General features: G+C 40.1%; 1 protein-coding gene across 1 annotated transcript in view; it reads left to right on the top strand.

The window, feature by feature from the left end:
• The window catches only part of CPVL (carboxypeptidase vitellogenic like), a 101,279-nt gene that overhangs the window by 54,116 nt on the left and 25,298 nt on the right, over positions 1-21,865 (top strand). Inside the window, 1 exon segment of the mRNA XM_060019921.1 lies at positions 21,059-21,241. Coding sequence (XP_059875904.1) covers positions 21,059-21,241 — 183 coding nt within the window.

Raw genomic sequence — 21,865 nt, 5'->3', positions numbered from 1 at the left:
TTCATTTTATGCAATGTGGAATATCTGATGGGCTGAGGAAGACCTTCATCAGTTTCTGGAAACTAATAGAACTAAAAGAACAAGGGTGTAGTACATCAGTTTCTGTACAGACTATGTGAAAACATAATCCTTTTCTTGTAAAGACCTACAGGGGATGTGTACTCAAAGTCATCCTCTTTTCAGTAATTTCAAATATTTAGGTGGTAAATTGGAATATCATTTTAGCAGTTTCCAGAACAACTAGAGTGAGAAATAATCTGTTGGACTATTGGAATTCATGATTAAATCAGATCATGGTTAAATATTATCACGATTTCTAGGAGTTACCTGGGTCCATAGCACATGGTGGTTATAAGCATGGGTTCTCACGTTAGACATTTTGAGTTTGAATTCTGTTTCCACTATTCACTGGCTATGTTCCTTTGGGGGAGGATACTTAAAACACTCTGTGCTTCAGCTTACTCATCTGTGAAATGGGAATAATAATGGTACTTACAGGTGAGTTCTTATGAGGTTTAAATAGATTATGTAGATAAAACACTTAAAACAATGACTGGTGCTTAGAAAGTGCTTGAAAATATAAGCTATTACTGATGATGTTCAACACATTTCAGCAGAAGCCTTTAAACACCTGCTACATACAAAAGTTATACAAAAAACCATGGAAAACACAAAAGTAAAAAAGACTTGACAGACTTCTGGTTTCCGGTCTGGCATGTCAGGAACTTGGAAGTTACCATTCTGTCCTAACAACAAGTAAAAAGCTGAACAAACTGAAAAAGCAACAACTCCTCTTAGACCTGTGAGAGAAGTGAAGTCATCACAGGGCAAACTACTTCACAAACAGGAGAGACCGACAGGTGGGTACAGAGAATCACTTTTCTAAGCAGAAATCCATGAGCAGAAACCTCCACAAGAACCAGTGCCAGGATAGGAAAACCTGAGCTGTAATTCATGAATTACTGGAGGCTCAGTGGGGATAAGCCTGAGCCTTAAAAACTCCAGGGGAATCCAGTCATGGGAGGAAGCCCCCACTTTTGTAGTTTTATGTCCAGGAGTCCTGCAATGTCTTCACAGTGAATACTGGTGAAAAATTCCTTCTGCTTATGGCAGGAGGAGGTAAAAGTAACCACCTTGAAATACACCAGAGCATTTTGTTTTCTGTAACAAGGCCTGCCCTCAGAAAGCTATTTTACCACAGCCTAACCCACTGAGGGGTTATCAGAGCCTGATCTACCTGTGGGAAGGGAAATACTCAACTTCAGCTCTAGACTTCCATGTGGGGGAAAGGAAACACCCAATTCCAGCTGCCTTTAGCTATGCTGTCCCACCTAAGAGGTGAGGGGGAGCAACTGCAAAGCACTGGTGAGGTTCGCAGTCCAGGGTCATAGGCTCCTAAAAGACTGAGACCTAATCCTAGGACTCTAGTATGCTTCCCATCCCCCACATCTTACCACCATGTTACAAAAGGGTTATTTACCACAGTACCCTGTATCCATCCAGTGCATCATGTACATCTTTCAACAAAAAATTACCAGGCATACTAAAAGGCAAAAACCACACTTTAAAAAGACTGAACGAGCATTAGAACCAGAGTCAGATAGGACAGGGATGTTGAAATTATCAGACCAGGAATTTTTGCAAACTATGATTAATATGCTAAGGGCTTCAGTGGAAAAAGTAGGCAACATACAATAATAGATGGATAATGTAAGCAAAGATATGGAAATTCTAAGAAAGAATGACAAAGGAAATGCTAGAAATCAAAAACTGTAACAGAAATGAAGAATGCCTTTGATGGGCTCTTTAGTAGACTACATGGCTGAGGAAAGAATTGCTGATCTTGAGGATATGACAGTAGAAACTTCCAAAACTGAAAAGCAAAGGGAACAGAGACTGAACAAAACCAGAAAATCCAAAAACTGTGGAACAACTATAAAAGATGTAACATATGCATAATGGGAATACCAGAAAGAAAAGAGAGAAAGGAACAGAAACAAAATCTGAAGAAATAATGATTGAGAATTTTCCCAAGTTAATGTCAGACACCAAACCACAGATCCAGGAAGCTCAGAGAACACCAAACAAACAAATGCCAAAAAACGACACCTAGGTATATCATATGTAAACTTTAGAAAATCAGACATAAAGAAAAAAACCTTGAAAGAAGCCAGAGAGGGGAAAAAACACCTTACCTATAAAGAAGCAAAGGTATGAATTACATCTGACTTCTCCTCAGAAACCATGCAAGCGAAAAGAGAATGAAATATCTGAAGAGTTGAGAGAAGAAAAATCACCAACCTAGGATTCTGTGTCCTATGAAACTGTCCCTCAGAAAGGGGGCAGAAATAAAGATGTTTTCAGACAAGTACAAATTGAAGGAATTTATTGCCAGTAGACCTACCTTGCAAATTATGTTAAAAGAAGTTCTTCACAGGGAAGGATAATGTTATAGATCGGAAACTCAGCTCTATATAAAGAAAATAAAAGTATTGGAGAATGAATAAGTGAAGATGGCATGATTGTCTATGTAGAAAATCTGAAAGAATCAATAGAAAAGCTCCTGGAACTAATAAGTGATTATAGCAAAGTTGCAAGATACAGAGTTAATATACAAACACCAATCACTTTTCAATATACCAGCAATGAACAAGTGGAATTTGAAATTAAAAATCCAAAACCATTTACATCAGTACCAAAACTATTGAAATACTTAGGCATAAATACAACAAATTATGTACAAACCTATATGCAGAAAACTACAAAAGTTTGATGAATGAAATCAAAGAACTAAATAAATAGAGAGATATTCCATGTTCATGAATAGGAAGGCTTAATATTATCAAAATGTCAGTTCTTCCCAACTTGATCTACACGTTCAATGAAATCTCAACCAAAATCTCAGCAAGTTATTTTATGGGTATTGGCAAACTAATTCTCAAGTTTATATGGAAAGGCAGAGACTCAGAATAGCCAACTCAGTATTGAAGGAGAAGAACAAAGTCAGATGAATGACACTTCTTGACTTGGAAACTTAATATAAAACTGCAATAATTAAGACAGTATAGGGCTTCCCTGGTGGCGCAGTGGTTGAGAGTCCGCCTGCTGATGCAGGGGACACGGGTTCGTGCCCCGGTCCGGGAAGATCCCACATGCCGCAGAGCGGCTGGGCCTGTGAACCGTGGCCACTGAGCCTGTGTGACCAGAGCCTGTGCTCCGCAACGGGAGAGGCCACAACAGTGAGAGGCCCGCGTACCACACACACAAAAAAAGACAGTATAGTATTGACTGGAGAACAGACAAATAGATAAATGGAAGAGAATAGAGAGCCCAGAAATAGACTCACATAAATATAGTCAGCTGATCATTGACAAAGGAGCAAAGGCAATACAATGAGCAACGTCACTTATGAGCATATATGTACAAATCCTAAACAGAATATTAATACAACCTAATCCACCAGTGAATAAAAAAGATCAGGTTGGGTTGATCCCATGAATGCAAGGATATTTTTGTATTAGAAGTTCTATCATGTAATTTACCACCTAAAATGTTAAAAGAGAAAAATTTTCTATCTTAATAGATGCAAAAAAGTGGATTTGATAAAATTAAAACCCACTTAGGATAAAAATTTTTAGCAAACGAGGAATAGTATCTGTATTAATTTCCTATGCTTGCTCTAATTGATTACCACAAACTTGATGGCATAAACTACAGAAATTTATTTTCTCGCAGTTCTGGAGATTAGAAATCCAAAGTCACTTTCACTGGGCTGAAACCAAGGTGTCAATAGGGTGGCTGTAATGGGATAATCCATTCCAGCTTCTGGTGGCTGTTGGCCTTCCTTGGCTTGTGGCCATATTATTCTAACATCTGCCTCTGTGGTCACATTGCCCTCTCCTCTTCTGTGGTCAAATATCATCTGCCTCCCTCTTAGAAGAATACATGAGATTGCATTTAAGGACCTCCTAGATAATCTCCCCATCTCAAGATGCTTAAGTTAATCACAAATGCAAAGTCTCTATTTTTTAAATTAATTAATTAATTAATTTATTTATTTATTCTGCATAAGGTAACATTCACTGGTTCCAGGGATTAGGACTAGATATGTTGTGACAGGGCATTATTTAGCCTACCATAGTATGAGACTTTCTTGACCTAATAAAAATCTACCAGTAAGCATTATTCTGTTCTATAAAACATAATATGCATTCCCTTTAAAGTCAGAGTTCATGATGATGTAAACAAATAAAAAATGAATGGGAGAAAAATCCAATTAATAAATGTGTAAGAAATAATGGAATAGAAAATCATTATTTGACAAATAGAACAGTAATAATTGCTTCAGGAAAGAATCATCAGTGGATACTAACATCAGTTAGTGAAAGTATGATAAGAATCAGAATGTTTACATAGCCTCAAAGTATCCTCCTTCAAAATATTTATGATGAAGGGGAAAATAGTAGCTTTATAGTGGAGAAGTCTAGCATATGAACCAAAGGATCTAAGTTAACATCACCAGTAATGGGACAAATCAACATTTGTGCCTCCTGATATGTTGCACTGAGAAGGACACAACAACACTAATGTGTGTTACCAAAAATGAATGAATTTGATCATGAGGCAACAGCAGACGAACTCAAATTAGGGGACAAATTTAGCCACAAAATAACTGGCTGGTACTTGTCAAAGAACATGAATGACACACACGTACCTACACACACACAAACACTGAGGGATTAAGGAGACTTTACAACTAAATATATATAACATGTGACCTTTTATTGCATCCAGGATCAGAAAAAGGTTATTAAGGGACAAGTGGAAATTTTTTAATAAAATCTGTAGCAAGAAAATATCACTGTTAATTTTCTGGTTTTGATGATTGCATGGTGGTTATTTAAAACGTTAATATTTTGAAGGCTACATAAAGAGTATGCAGGATTTCTTTATACTATTTCTTTAGCAGCTTGATTGAAGATATAATTCACATAATACAGAATTCACCCATTTAAAATGTTCAAGTCTGTAGTTTTTTGTTTGTTTGTTTTTTGTTTTTTTGTGGTACGCGGGCCTCTCACTGTTGTGGCCTCTCCCGTTGTGGAGCACAGGCTCCGGACATGCAGGCTCATGGGCCTAGCCGCTCTGCGGCATGCGGGATCTTCCCGGACCGGGGCACGAACCCATGTCCCCTGCATCGGCAGGTGGACTCTCAACCACTGCGCCACCAGGGAAGCCCCAAGTCTGTAGTTTTTTAAATATGCACAAATTTTTGCAACCATCATCACTGTTTAATTTTAGAATATTTTTGTCATGTTCTCCCCACACCCCTTATGCTTTAGCAGTAATTCCCATTTTCTCCCTCCCTCCACCCCCTGGAAACCACTAATCTACTGTATGTGTGGATTTGCCTGTTTTGGATATTGCCTATAAATGGAATAGTATTATATAGTGGTTCTCTCTGTGGGGTAGACAGACGGGGGTGGGGATAGGGGAGAAGTTCACTGGGTAGATTCAGTGATATTGGTACTATACTAGTTCTTAAGGTGGCTGGTACATCTGTGAATGTATATTTATTCTTATACTTCCTAACCTACAGATATGTTATAATACATTCTTTGGTGTATATATAATATATACAATAAAATTTTGAAGGAGGTAGACTGTGATTAGTGCTTTGCAGAGATTTAATTGACCATGTTGTGAGCATGTGGGCTGCTTAGTATGGCCATGACTTTAAAGTCCCTCAGCATACTTCAGAGAATTATGAGGCATTGTGGTGGAGGCAAGGACACTGATCTGCTCTCACAGAGAATTCCATCAGTTTTCCTCGCTGGTAGACATTGATTACATAATCCAAAATAGCAGGTAATTAAAATAATCTTTTTCTACCTGGCTCTCTATGCTCATTGGTGGGTAGCCAATTTACTTGCAAATTATGTTACAACTCCCTGATGGTGATGTTAAAATGTGTTCGGTGTCAGAAGTCAAGCTGCCTGGAATTGAAGTTCTCCCTTTCACTTCCTAATCTGTAAAATTCTATCTCATAGACAACAAACCGTGTAAGGGCAGCCATCTTACCTTCTTGTTCACCACTCTGTACCCAGGGCCTACCACTGTGCCTGGCACATAGTAGGCACTCAACAAACGTTAATAATGAAAGAAGAATTGTCTTGGGAACAAAGGAAGTAATAAAAGGCTTCACAGAGAGTAGATGTTGCTTAGAACATTTTACTTCCCTTAATCTTCTGTTTTCCTACCATTCTTAAACTGTCCTTCCACTTCAGCTGTGGTTCACATTGCTCTCTTTGCATTAGAAGTGCCTGGGAAGCTTTAAACAATACTTAATTACGACCCCCTCCACCAAAGGTTCTGATTTAGTTGCCTAGTATAGCAACTAACACATAGTAGTGTGCCGTAAACTTTGAAGAAAGGAAGGAGGGATGGAAGGAAGGAAAGGGGTGGGGAAAGGACAGAATGACAGAAAGAAGACAGATGATCTGTTCATTTACATCATAAGCTGTCTTTATAGTAAACTTATTTGAATTTTAGTAAGTGCAAATAATTCACCACTCCAGTTACTATTGATTATATTATGCATGTTATATTCCTTCCTCTTTTAAGCAGCATTTTTTAAAAAACAAAAACAAATACACTGATTGTAAGATGTATCCTGATTTTCAAAGTAATAAAATATAGTAGCGGGCGGATAGATAGATAGATAGATAGATGGACAGATAGATAGGGATAGGGCATCTCTAAAATCTAGGAAATGCAGCCCATGCCCCATAAAAGCTATTGGTTTTGAATCCCGTGTTCTTTGTAGAAGTCCCCCGGTCCTTAGTACTTTATGATAAAGAAGTTACATTTTCTTATGAAGATTCTTGCTAGAGATTCTGAATATGTTTCCAACCTCCATTTCTCTGTTTGGTTGCAGCTCTTGCCTTCCTAAAAATATATAAGCTATATTTTCAAAGACTAAGAGTACATGAGAGAGAGAATGTGAGTGTGTGTTTGTGAGTGTGTGTGTGTGTGTGTGTGTGTGTGTGTGTGTGTGTGTGGTGTATTTCCTGTATGAAACCATTATTTCAAAAAAACAGGAGCTACAGCTCTAGAGGCCATTTGGATCCAAAGCAAAATGTTGCCCTTGGATTGAGGTTGCCCTTGTTGCTAAGTTGTCTGGAAGGCCACTGATGTTTTAAGAGGTACCATCTCCAAAGGCTAATACCTCCATATGCTTTTGCTTTCAAAGGTTAAATTGCCCTTGGGTAGGGCTTAGTTTGCTGTGTTTAAAAGTTCATCTAGTCAGGAAATTGTAAATATAAAGTTACATTTCCCTGTCACTTATCATTCTGCAGCTCATTAAGTTTCAACTAATTGCATCTTCAGAATTCAGGATCTTAATGCTTCTCAGCTTCACCACCAGACTGAAATCTTAACACCCAGCTCGTCAGGAGTTTTATTTACTTATCCTAGGCTATCAAAAGCTCTTCTTTTAGAAATGGGCAATTCCTGGCTAATGGATGTGACTTAGAAGTTTGAAAGGTAAATTTTTCTAGTAAATCTAAGTCATTTTAGCAGTCATTTTAATTGCTTGTGGCATTTTCCTTCATAACATCTTCTGATGGCAAAATGTCAATGGTGATAGTGCCAGGAAACTAGATTTGATAAATGTCTAGCGTACCAATAAAAATTTAACACTTAATTGGGTCCGATTCAACTGCTAAGTTGGACTCTGAGCTTCCATCGGACCGTGATGGGGAAAGTCTAGCTTTGTTGACTATAATCTGATATGATCACTTTTCTTTCAAACCCTTTGAAGACCATAAAGAGAATGCCAGTACCATTCTGTGAAAAACTTCTGTGAGGAGGGAGTAGTTTTTAGGGAAGCATAACAGAAGAGAGGGAAGCTAATCCTGGGACATGTGTTTTATGTAATCATACTATCAATAAGCAATCATCATTTTGCAGGCAAATAAAAATAGTATGCATTTGAAAATCAGTTACACTGTCGAGTTCCTTGTGAATTACTTTTACCTATTTTAGTTATAATCCAAGTGCAAGAACAGCAGTAATTTTTTTTTTTTTTTTTTGCGGTACGCGGGCCTCTCACTGTTGTGGCCTCTCCCGTTGCGGAGCACAGGCTCCAGACGCACAGGCTCAGCGGCCATGGCCCACGGGCCCAGCCGCTCCGCGGCACATGGGATCCTCCCGGACCAGGGCACGAACCCGTGTCCCCTGTATCGGCAGGCGGACTCTCAACCACTGCGCCACCAGGGAAGCCCAGCAGTAATTTTTTTTAATGAGGCATGCTTCTCCTGGGCTTCTTTGATTTTTAAGCATTTCAATGAATAAAAGGAAAAAAGCATACCCATAAATTATTAAACAGATTTTGATTTCACCCCAAATTGCCATGCTATTGACGCCTTTTCTTGTTTGTCCTTTAAGCTGATGTTGGGATGAAATACTCAAATGAGAACCAGCATATATTTTTATTTACTCTTACTTATTTCTTTAAGCCATTTGATAATATATTCTGCTGTGTGAATTGGTTTATTTCAAATTGCTTTGCTTGTTGATGTGTTGTTTGAAGGTACCTCATGCTCAGAACATTAGAAGGTACGTTTGTGATTTATGGCAACATAAAAGTAGAATTTAATCTGGAGCCACCCAAATACAGCAGAGCGAGGGTGTTACAAGAAGAAAGATATTAAGTGGTGATACCATTTGTTATGTAGATTCCAGGGACCTAAAAATCAACAAGCTAAGAAACACACATTTAAATCCAGTTGCTATGAAATCCAGCTGGTATGAAACACAGGCAATTACATCAGTTGACTTTACTTTGAAAAGATAAATACGGAAAGCGTGAGAAGAGTATTGCTTTCTGGAAACAATGAGGAATATCTCTTGTGCAATCATGTCACCACGCTGCAGTAGCTTCTCAGTCTTTATTTCTTGTGTCTTAGTATAACAGAAGATGCAAAACAATGCCAACATGTTCTAAAAGATTGGATTGTTGGAAACCAGTGGTCTTCAAAGTAGCGTGTGCCAACCACCGTCCCCTGGGGTGTGGGGGGAAAATAGTGTACATTAATATTTTATTTTTTAAAAAAAGGAAATTAAGAAATAAGCTTTACTCGTGTTTAATGGATAGATTGGCACTAGGGCGCTTATTTGCTCTCTACGATAGTCGCATCAGATGTGATAGAGCCAGGGTTTGGGTTTGGGTTTGGGTTTGGGTTTGGGTTTGGGTTTTCCTAATCACAGTCATCATCATCACCATCATCATTTAAGTCTATTTGCCACAGGATCTGCCTCCAGGCCCAGGGGTCTTTGCACTGCAGTTTCCTCTGCTTCCATCTGAATGTGGATGACTTAATTCCGTGGCTTTTGGCCCTGGCCTTGTAGTCCAGTAAGGAGAGCAGCGTTCACATACTTCCCACTGCCTAAGGAAGCCACATTCACAACTCTCGGGCTCTTCCTAGGGGCTTTTCCCTACTGGATTTGCCTGGCCTGCACTGTAGAAGTCATCTAACCCTGCGCCCCCCCCCCCCCCCCAATGGGGCAGCCTGTGCTATCTACTTACTTGTTATGAGCGGCTCTCTAGTGTTGTCACTGGGTAACAGCACCCGGCACAGTGTCCTTGTGCCGAATGGCATGTGACTAAATGAAAGCCAGAAGAACCTTCAACCAAGCTTTCGAAAGAATCGCTCTGGGCAGGAGCCCTTGACCTCCTCCGTCTTGATTTTCCTCACCTGGTGCTCCTTTCACTGCACCTTCAAGTCTGTTTCTTCAGCCCCCTGACAGTCCCCCTATTTGCTACAGGGATGTGTACAATCCTTTTGAGACCATTTGACGTTCTCTAGGAAGAAAAGGGAAAGGGATGCTTTCCTTACCAAATAAGGGGGAGTTGTGTTTGGGGGAGGAAAAAAACCACCAAAAAAACCCTAATTGCAGAGTAATGAGGGGACCTTGGTGAATATCACTATTGAGAGTATGGGGCAGAGAATCTTGCAACCTGACTGATACCAGGTTTTCCCATGTAGATGAAAACATAAAGAGGCCAGAGCACCACTTAGACTTTTAAAAAAAACTTTTTGATAAAGAAAAGTAAGCTGTACAACCAGCCACTTGCTTGCTTTTGTGAGATCAGCCTGGCTGGAAGCTTTTCACTGACTTTGCTACTCACCTGGAGATTGATAACAACAGGTAGGAATTAGACTTGTAGAAGTGACCTGTCTGGCTCTTTGGATGAGGGCCTACTTACTGTCACTCTAGTCCTCTCCTAAGAGAAAGGCAAAGTAATCTTCATCCACAGAGAACTAGAATTTTCTCAAGCTAGAAGGAAAGTTTATTATGGGAGAAGTGGGTCGCAAAGTGAGCTGCACCTTGCTGCTTGGTGAGTGCTCTACGGCCTCTCTAAGGCCTCCCTTCCCACTGTTTATATTCCTTTGGGAGCTTCCAGGTTCCTCTAAATTAATGCTTTTTCCAGGTGGTTTAGCATTCCTCCTGCAACAAGACCACTCTGCTCTCAGCTGGCCCTCAGGAAAACTTCAGCAGGGAGATCATTCCCTGTCTTGCCTGGGCACAATGGGTAGTAGGGCAGCAGTGACACTGTTTAGTGGCAGGGGCTCAGCTTTCAGGTTTTGTTCACCCTCAAAATCCTTGGTGAATCCATTCAATTTTATGGCGACAACTATTGTTTTTTTGAACTTGAGTGATGTTGATAATGTTGGGGAACAGGGAGCTGGCAGGGGGACTTGACTTGATAGCTCCTACCTATTCCTGTTGTAATGATTGAGACTGTAGGAGCATCTTCCACTCCTCCATAGGAAATTCTTTCTGATTTGCTTAATCCAGCTTCATGAACTGCAGATCACTCCTCTAAGAGTGGCTGTCCTTGGAAGTTACTGCTGTCATCTGGCAGCTGTTGACAAAGGGACCAGTTTTCTTTGCAGGATATACCAAATCCAAAGTATATGGCTGCTGTCCAATAGAAATACAAGTCACATATAGAATGTTAAATTTTCTAGAAGGCACATTAAAAATATCAAAAGAAACGGATGAAATTAATTTAATAACATCTTTTCTTTAACCCAGTATATCCAATATGTTATCATACCAGCATTTAATCAATATTAAAAATTATTGAGAGATTATACATTCTTTTCTTTGTATTAAGTCTTCACAATTCAATGTGTATCTTAGAGCACATCTCAGTTTGGACTAGCTACATTTCAAGAGCTCACTGGCCACGTGTGGCCAGTGGCTACTGTATTGATGAGTGTGAGTCAATTCCTATAGACTTAACTATTATAAATTATAGCAATTCTTGTTTGCTTTTTGGGGCTGTTTCTTGTTGGTTTGGTTTATGTGCAAATGTGTACTGGTTAATTAAGTACATTTAATAATGTGGAAAGATAAAGAAATTGGTTCCTCAGCCCACTTCTTTAGTAGAGTGATAACATTGGCAAGCATGGGGCAGTGTTTGGAGAGGACCTTTGGCATGACCTTGAAGCTGACATTCTGACAACCAGGGAGGACACTCCTCTCTGGAGAGACTTGTCTGGGGGAGAGGCAGGCCTGCTCCTGGAGCACTTTGAGTTCATTAAATCCAGTTACTGAGGATGGACAATAGGTGAGAGGTGATGGTTAGAGGTGAGGGGATCAGAAAAGGGCTATGAGAACAGACCGTGAAACAAGAAGCAGAGCAAAGGACCCCCTAGAGTGGGCCCCAGGACTCTTCTATTCAAATGGGAGGAAAATATTATTCTGGGTCATTATTAAAAGTCATGTTAATTATGCTGTTCTAGGTAGTTAAAATTTTTTCAAAGATCCCTGGGTTGGAGTGATGGCTCACTGGATTTTTTTCAAGTTGGCTTTGCTTCTTGTTCCATTCCGAAAGCAACTAAATTATTTAGAGTTAAGTTGCAAGAAAGCAGGAATAATTTTCTTAGTGTAATCACTGGACACTCACTATTATTTGTGTAACCACTGGACACTCACTCAAACTCCCTGCCCCACTCTCATTTTTCTTTACTCATCTTGGCAAAACCAGCTGGTAGGGGAATGGCACGAACACGGGGGTGTTTATTCTAAGTCCATCTTCTCTCTTTCTTTGTCTTCCTTAAACTTGGAAGCAAAGTATGTCTCATTTGAAGAACGGCTTGGTTGCAGAAGTGACTACTGTTTCATTCAATGCTGGCATTATTTTTCTACCACAGTCTCCTCCAGGCAGGCCCAGGGGACTCAGGCTTCCTGAGTGTTATAGCCCTATATCCCTGCAAAGTCACCAGGAAGAAGTAGGGCCAAAAGTGCGAGTGACGGGCAACTGGGGCCCAGGCGTTGTCCCTGGAAGAATAACAACTCTGCCTCCAGTGGGGAAAATTGCTAAACGTTATACTATATAGCTGAAATTGTTTTTCTTTTGCAGCTGAGCTTTTGAGAAACCCTTGGGGATTGCCCTGGGTTGAGTTGGATATTAATGAAATTAATTCTCTTCTATTTGGGAGAAAGTTACTGGCGGGTCATGCTAATTGCTCCAGGCAGAGAGAACTCCTGGCTATGTTGGAGTTTGTAATAGAAGAATGATAGGTAAGGCAGCCAGAAGAGGAAGTGTGGGGGGCTGCTTTGTAGGAGTTTCATTGATTTAGCATCTGTAGGGAAGGCTTCTTTTAAAAAAAATTTTTTTTTTTTTTTGATTAGCGAACAGGAGAACATTCAAAACTAAGACAGACAGCAGCCAACTGGGAATGCTGTGCAGCCTGGAATAGCTTAGGCTGTTTCCCCAAACAGGAAACCACAAAATGTTAGAGATTAAGGTCACTGGATCATTGGGAAAAGAGCATAACTTTGTCTGCAAAGTATTATGATGGATTGTAAATGGGCCAAAATATAAGCATAAATCTTTCGTCTAAAAACGCAACAACAAAAATCCAGCCTTCTCACAAAAGCTCAGTTTGCTTTCCTGTTGTGCTGAGAGACCAAAGCCTCCTTCTGCGGCATCTCTGTAATTTTCCTAATAAGTAGGGGAGCTATCAGGGATTTAAAGAGAAATGCTTTGTGTTCTCCGTCAGCAACACGTGTGTTTCAGTTTGGATTTTTAAAAAGGTAAAGTTTAGACCAGAAAGTGGGCCTAATGTGATTTATTTTCAGGCTTATGCTTTAATACAGGCAACAATGAAAATATAACAAAATGCACATTTATATACATTTTTGCCCCAAACCCCTTCTTTCAAGTGTTCGCAGGCACCATCAAAAACACAGTTGTCTCTTTTCCCCTTTGAGTATCATCCCTTGTCCCCCAAACTTACTTGAAGTCAAAATCTGAGTTTAAAGGGTGTGGGATCTTTTTAGTTGAGTTGGCAGGTAAACTGGCGTGCAGCTATCTTTAGCGGACACAATTGGTTGCTTTATATCTGCCTGGAAAATATTTATCCTTCAGAAGCTTATACTGTGTAAAATAAGGGTTAATCATCATCTGATTCTTTTCACTAGGTCTTTCCTAGAGGGAGGTTTTCTTGCTGAGAGGGTGAAATCCATGAAAAAACTACTGATTTATGTACATCCAGAACCTGAAAAGTTTATGGTTTGAAATGTTAAAATGATTTAGATTTTAGAAAGATTTAAGTGAAACTGACTTTTTTTAAGTCCTCTTTTTAAGGAAAACTTAGAGAACGAAAGAGTAAACTTGCTTTTCCTCTTTTGATTATTCACTATATTGAAAAGTTAAAAAAATATCTGGAGTATAAGGAGGACAGGGTCACATCTTTTCATGTCTGTTCTCTTGGTGCCCATCCTTAGGCTCACCACAAAGATTTACTGTTGGATAAATAGAAATTTCACATGAGCAGATTAAACAAACAAACAAACACATTCCATGTATAAGTGAACAGGAACTCTTTTCTCCAGCTCAGACAAAAGGCCACTTCCTTTCCATTTCACATGGAAGTGAAACTTAGCTGAAGAAAATGAAATGAATGAGAAGAGTTGGATTGAGACCTATTGATCTTTCTTTTCTACCCGTGACAGAGACATAGATACAGAGGAATATGTTTCTCTTCTAAGAAGAACGATAGCATAAGCATTGAATAAATGACAGCTGCCCTTGCACCTCTGTTGGGGGTGAGGGAAGGACACTCAGGAAGGGGTAGGACTGTGTCTTAGGGAGATAACTATTGCACAGCCTGCACTCATCATAGCCGAGTGGAAATATAGTCCTGGCGTGGTCAGATGTCTGGGTATTTAAATGACAGCATCTAATTGCAAAAACAATAACAACACCATGTGGACCTAGATGAATATATCTGCAAGCTAAATGCAGCCAATTGAAAACGTTTGCACACCACAATAGAAATTTATTTTTCAGATTATTCTTAATAAAGAGTAACAAAAACAATAATAAAACCTTGCTCTTCAGCTTATAGGATATTTTTATAACTAGTATCCCATGTGGTCCTCCCAAGAACTCTAGGATATAGATATTCCACTTCACAGAGGAGAAAATTAAGGCTCAGAGTGAGTAGATGACAGCTCCAAGGCACTCAGTAGCACAGGTCTTGGGAGACTGAGCCAGGGCTGGAGCTCAAGACTCCTGTCTGCAAGTGTCATACGACTTTTATAAGCCCCTGCCATTTGTTTTATGAAATTGATGACCTATTGCAGTTACGTTAGAACTCTTGCCATCCTAAGCGTTATTCTAACTCTTACCTCCAAAATCACAATTGAAATCCACAGGTAACATCTCATTTGGAAATTGTGGAGCTATTTGAATAGCTATGTTGAATTATTCAAATGCAATAATAATAATAGCTCATGTTAACTGAACACTTACTATGTGCCTGGGACACAAAGAGCTTACATGCATTATGTTGTGTAATTCTCTCATATATGTTTCTCTTCTATCCATTTTACAGATGAGGAAACTGACCTCTAGACAGGCTATGTAACTTAATCAAGATAATCCTGCTAGTAAGTGGCAGAGCTAGGTTCAAACCCAGCTACAGAGCCTGTGCTCTTAACTATAAACATGTATCCTTCATTCCAAAGAGTCATGCTTACATTTAAGTTTGCTCCTTGCATGTGTAATTACAAAGAATAAACCACCTGTTCAGTGTATTCTCTGGGCGGGGGAGCAGTGGAGGGAGCGGAATACACTGAGCAGTGTGGAAGAGGGGTTAGAAGCACACACTTTGGACTCAGGCAGATCTGAACTTGAATCTCTGTTACCAGCTGGCTCACCTCCCTGCATCTCTGTCCCTTTGCTCCTAAAATGGCATAAATAACACTTGCCTTCTGGGGGTGTTGTAAAATCATGGATATAAAATGCTTAGCACAGTTCCTGCAACTTAATTAGAACAATGAGAGAGTTCTACTATTCCCAAATGTCCTTTTAAAAGCTATACTCTTAACCATACTTTTCTAGCATTTAGGTATGGGGAAATTCCTTGGGATGCTTCAAAATTACAAGTTCCTTTTAACGGGTAATTTATAGACTTATGGCTCTGAGTACCAAGAAAAGACTGCTGAGACACCATGCCCAATGTGTGTAAAATTAGTCATGAAAGGCATGCTATTTCATGCATTTGAGTACATAGAGTTCAGGTTTACCCTGGCTGGATTCCCTCCTACTGTTGGCCTTTGTCTAAAAGAGTGAGACTGACAACCAAGTATTTGACACAGAAAGACCATATGCATATTTTGGAGGTTTATTCTAGAAGAAGTTCTTTGTTGAGTCAGTCTTCCAAGTCATTATCACATTATCAACCTACTTGAAGAGGAGGACCATATTTACCTAACTCCCCCAATTTGTATCCAGTGCTGTGCTTAGAACCCTGTTCATATTTTCTCATTAATTCTCACTACAGTGAGTTGTAGGTCTTACATCTACATGTTCAGGAAAGGCAACCACAACTCATGGAGGTTAAACCACATGTCCAAGAATTCCCAGTTACTGCATGCTGGGGCATGTGAGGCACTGGTCCAATGGTGTATGAGTTTGGATTTCATGCTTTTAGCAACAGCAGCAACTGTGGTTACTTGAAGCATGAAAAGAACTGGTCAGAAGACAGGATAGGTCACAGAATTCATGGACAAACTGAAGAACTAGAGTGAGGAAAGATAGGGACCAGGGAAAACTCTGGGGATCCAAGTAGCAAAACTAATGGGCAGACTCATCAGGGAACCCTGTGTCATTCTGTCCACAATCCGAATTCTAGGGAGAGAGCATTTGAGTGCCCTAGCTTAGGTCACATGCTCATCCCTTGCATAGAGGAGGAAGAACACTGGTCGCCAGCCTCCGCTAGGGCTGTATCCATTGAGGGAATGGGAATACAGTTACCAGGGGAAGGGGGAGTGGACCTGGGCCAAACAAAAGGGCAATCAGTATACAGCATTACAGAAAGCCTTTAAAGAGCATAATTGCCTGTACTCTACAAGTGTCCATATGTCTTATGGGGTGTCAGGCACCGTGCAAGGGCTGCAGGTGGAGTGAGGGCTAAGAGATCTCTCTTCTTCAGGAGCTGATGCTGTTCCACAGCTGCTTAATGAGGGCCAGTCCCTATAACAGAAGTCAGGCATCTGTTGCCAGCTGAGTAATGTTCTTGCACACATCCTGGTCCATAGAGTCAAAGTGAGGAATGAGAGATGTCTCCAGAGTTGGACAAACAGATGAGATTGTTTCTGAACCGGAGATGTGAACTATGTCTCCTTCTCCACCAACTCTCTGTTTCCTAAGGCTTGGAGTAGCACTTAAACATGTAGCTGTGGGGAGTCAGTAAATGCTTGCTGTTTGCAGGAATTTAGCTCCTTTCTTAAGGCGTTTTAGGAAGAAGTTTGGAATTGTGGGATCTAGGATGCATTCTGACACCTCCCTGTGTCACGATTTCCTTTACAGTAAAGTGGAGGCAGGCCCTGTAATACGTCTCATCCCCACCCTGTGAAGCTGGATGTGAATAAAGCTATGTGTACATGAAAACACTTTGGAAAGTAAAGAACATTAAAAAAATGATTTTCTCATCTCTTCCTTTTGGAAAAAAAAAGAGAGAGAGAGGGATGCTCGTAATCCAAATCGCCTAGTGCCATCTCTTGTAAATGCTTGAATTCTGGAATGAGTTTTTAAGATCATCTATGATTGAACTAAAGTTATGCTGTTTACCTAGTTGTCATGAAAAGAACTGAGAGCTGGTAATACTTGAGTTAGCACAAATTATTCCCCAATAAAGACCCATCTTTTGCCAAATTGAGGTGTCCAACCTCTTAGTGTTATTGTTCTTTTTATTATTTTTTCGTTTTGGAAGCCTCCCAACATACCCCCAAAACTTAGAAAATAGCCAAGTTAAAACAAATCGCCCATGTTTTGACTACCTTAACTGCTAGTATTTTGATGTATTCTTTTCCCAAGTTTGAAGCATCCTTTTAAAATATAGTAATTATAGAGCATGAACAGTAGGATCATAGTTTTTCATTGATTTTTTTAATAAGTATTTTTCCGTGTCTTCGCATCACCATCAGTTTCAACAAACTAACCAGTCAGACCTCTAAGTAGTAAAAGAAAAGAAAATTCTCTAAAAAGAGTGCCTCTGCTCTTTAACTGAGGCCTCACAGCTGGCCAGAAAGGAAAGTGAGGACACTGGTTGTTCAGGGGTGTTCAGGGGTGCTGCCTGCTGTGTCCCTGGAAACCTGCTCCAACCAGCGCTTTCCCTGCCCCTTGTTTTGTTAGAGTCACTCCTGACAAGGGAAGCGTAGCTAAAAGCTGCATTCATTTCTGTCTCCACCTCTCTGTCTTTACACCCTGTTGCTTAAAATACCAGCAAGCCTCAGGGGAGGGTTTGCCCCAGACTGTCCCAGTTTTAGCCTGCAAGCCCTGCATCCTGGGAAACTCCTCCGTCCAGGGCAAACCGGGACAGATCACCCCACCAGGAAGAAGTGGGCGAATGTGTGCAGATCCTTCGTAAGTGGCCAACCCGTTGCGGTTTAAGCCTTGTCCTGGAACTTCTCTGTCACTCAGGATGTGGGTGGCCAACACGTGCCCTCCGGCTTCAGGACCACCCAGCCCTGTGCTACACCCACCTGGCTTCTCAGCTCACTGTCACCGGATCCTGGGATATCTCACCCACTCACCCAGCCCTGGAGGCACCCAACTGGGATATTCCTGTGGGGGCTGAAGAGAGTAAATGTGACATTTAGATAAAAATAGAAGCTCTGGAATTCTTATATTTGAGGCAGCCTTAAATGCCAGCTCTGAAATCACTTCGCTTGATCATTAACCTGATTTCTTTTTTTGCTGCATTTGACTTACGTGCCCTTTAGTAGTTAAAACTGTTTTCCTTGCTTTGCAAAGGAAAGATTTCCATTTGCCCCCAAAAGTAGGCTTTCTGCACATCACATGCACAAAATTACGCAGTCCATCCCTTCACTGCCTCATTCTGGAGTGTTAGTATTCTTGTTTATGATGTCTTGAAAAACAAGGGAAATGGCTCAGGGATGGGCTTCGTTTCAATTCATTTCAACAAACGTGTACCCTAATGCTGTACATTATCAGCCTGTTTTTGCTGTAACCTGTGGAGTTTGCTATCATCCCTCAAAGATGAAAATTCAAACCAGTTTCAGAATATCCTGATGATAGTAAGGTAACAATATCCTGATGACACTCAGAAAGATGCAAGCTTCATAGAGTAGCCACAAGGAAGAAAGATGGCTACATGCACTTGTGTGTTTGCTAGTTAATCAGCATCTTTTCACTGAATTCTAGAAGAATTACTTTATAGATGATTATCTTCGTTAATCAGCTATAATCAGGCCTTCCTAGGATGGTGAAGTATTTAAGCCTTGTTTCCTGGTACAGATCATGTGTAATTGTTTCCATACTGTTGGCAAAACAGCTGTAGGAGTTTTGCATGGGCCATAAGTATTCAAGGTCTTTGACGCAATTTCTTTGTATAAACAATGCAAATTTTTATTGCTATAGTTGAGTTTTTTAAAAAGGCTTTAAATCCATCAGGATTTTCTGTAAGGGGGGGTTCTTCATAGGAGAGTGGATGTGGTGATGAGGACTGAGTAACATGAAAGACCCTGTGTTCCTATAGGTGAGGCCCAGGGCTCTTTCATCTTAGGCTGAATCCTGGCCCACTGCTGCTTGAGGATTTGGAGTGTGTAAAAGTCCTGGGCTTTTTAATTATGTATAAGCCTTTTAAGAAGCCTGTACCAGGAGGGCAGAGATGGAAACATGCAGTGAAACATTTTATATCCAGTTTGAGGATTCAACCTAAGGTCTTCACTTGAGTCAAACCAGAGCTTCCAAATAGATCAAAGGTAGCATGGAGTTGAAGAAAATCTCTTTGTTGGTGGTGGAGTGACAATACCTTATGAGAATCAACAAGTGTGAAAAATAGCCTAAGGAGAGTAGAAAACAAAGGGGAAAATTACTCAGATTTCCACCACCAAAATTAATCAACTCTATTCCTTTTTTTTAAAGTTTCATTCCATATATGTAAATAAGTATGTCAATTTTATATATCATAATTGGGATATATATTTGGCATTCAGCTTTCATACTTAACATTATGTGATAAGCATTTTCCACATTGCTTCGTGGTTTAGTCCAACAGTTTATTTATTTTTACAAGAAAAAAAAATTTTTTTATTTACAGAGAATAAATGAACCACAGCTATTTTGTGAGAAAGCTGATGATGAACAATTTTTTTTTTAAATCAGAATTCTTCTTGTGGCATTATCATCCACTGAGTTTGCACTTACACTATAAACAGATATAAGATGGATATAGTATATGAGGCAATAATTTTCAGACTTTATCAACAGGCAGTAAAGAGCACAGATCCAAAGAGCAGGGCAGTGAGCCCCATAATGTGCACTTATGGAATGAAAAATGGGATGAGGAACACAAGCTTAAGAGAGCCATCTCCTGAGTTCAGGTGAAAGAGGCTGGACTTAAGGAGAATGAGGTGACAACTTTGTAGTCCAACAGTTTAAATGGCTTTGCAATATCTCATAGAATTTCTGTACCGTGGTTATTTGACCACTCACTAATATGGAACTTTTAGACTGTGTTCAAATTTGTCATTATAAAGTTTCAGTGAATATTGTTAAATATATATATTTTTTATCTCTTTGGGCTCATTTTCATAGAGTTTATTCCACAAACTGGGATTACTGGGACAAAGTCTCAACATTATAAAGTCTTTGCTTTAAAAAGTGATGGTTGCTTTCCTGAAGAGTAATGCCATTCACACTGCCCCCAGTAGCTTCACAACTTCAGCAGCATTGGGTATTATCTGAATATCTTGAAAGCTGTTTGGGAAGAAAAGACCAGAGTTGCCTCAGAGTTTCTCCTATAGTACCCATCAACTTGGCTAAAAAAAAAATGTATCTTAGGTATTTTGAAGGACATTCCTCATTTTTGACAAGTGGCTATCCTATTTAAGAAAGGAGGTCTTTGGAAGTGGCATAGCAGACATGGTTGCCTCCAACAAATAACAAATTTGAGGCACCTGCATCTATCTGTCTGCCTCAAAAAATTGTAGTTGTCACTGAAATGTAGGAGGGGAAAGCAACACGGATTACCAGCAGCCACGAGGGAATGCCCAGCTTGCCAGCTGCTGCAGGGCCTGAAAAGTGAAAATAATCAAATGCAGGCTTCATGACAATCCCAGTGTGTACCATTCCTTAGTTCCACTGAACTGTAACCACAGTCTTCTTCCTTAACATAGCCATACATCCAAGTAAAACCTATATTGCTGGGTAATACAGCACAAATGCTTTTGCAACAAGAGAGATGTTTGCAGATTCCTATGAAGAATCATACTTTTGGAAGAATGCAGTGGTTGAGACAAGGCTTGAGTTTATTTCAGGTTGTTGGTGTATGTAGCCAACTGGAAGAAAGTGACCCTACTGAGTTCCTGGGTTGGCGTCTCTGAGCAGCGCCCCAGAGCAGCTAACATTCCCTTTTGTCTCTTGTGTGCACTATCTGTACCTAGATACATTGACTGGCTTCCCCTGCTGAATCCTGCATTTGCTCACGGCTCAATTTCGTTTCAGGTTCTAATCTACAATGGCCAACTGGACATCATCGTGGCAGCTCCCCTGACAGAGCGCTCCTTGATGGCCATGAACTGGAAAGGATCCCAGGATTATAAGAAGGCAGAAAGAAAAGTTTGGAAGGTCCTTAAATATGATCCTGAAGTGGCTGGTTATGTACGGCAAGTGGATAGCTTCTATCAGGTATGAAAATGCTTCCCGGCATGCAGGTTTTGAGAATGGGATGATGAGATTGAAACGAAAGCCCGAATACCCATAAGACATGGTCAGCCTTAAGCAACGTCATACAACAACCAAAAGGTGTCTTCTGTTGCCCTCCTTTCCACAGGGAAGGGTGGTCTGAGTTCATATTAATATACAAATACTCAATGTTTAAGACAAAAATTGACAGACAATAGTGTAGGTATTATTTAAGAGATAAGGTGACAATTAAAAAGATTAAAAAAAGGATAATACTCAACCCCAAAAGGTAAATCATTAATGAGAGAATTAGTCTATTTGGGGAACAAAAGAGAGCATGAACAAATTACATGAGGAAGGTTCAATGTAATCTCCTCTGGCAAACCTATGATCACATTCACGTATTACACGTGGAACCCCAGGACAAAATCTATCTGATGCCCTAGTGTGACCTCTCCTTTAGGGGTCAGATGTTACTCTGGCCAAGCCTGTCCACTGCTCCTCCAGTTTGCAGGTCTCAGCTCCTCGAAGATGAATAGGTCTTCCTTAACGTTTACGCAATGATTACACTGTTTACCTCCAGAAAGTTTCTGGAGAAATTAAGAAAGCCCCTTAGTTTTGCTTAGT

This window comes from Delphinus delphis, chromosome 9, assembly GCF_949987515.2.
Source record: "Delphinus delphis chromosome 9, mDelDel1.2, whole genome shotgun sequence".
NCBI lineage: Eukaryota > Metazoa > Chordata > Mammalia > Artiodactyla > Delphinidae > Delphinus > Delphinus delphis.
This window is presented reverse-complemented; position numbering and strand designations above follow the sequence as displayed.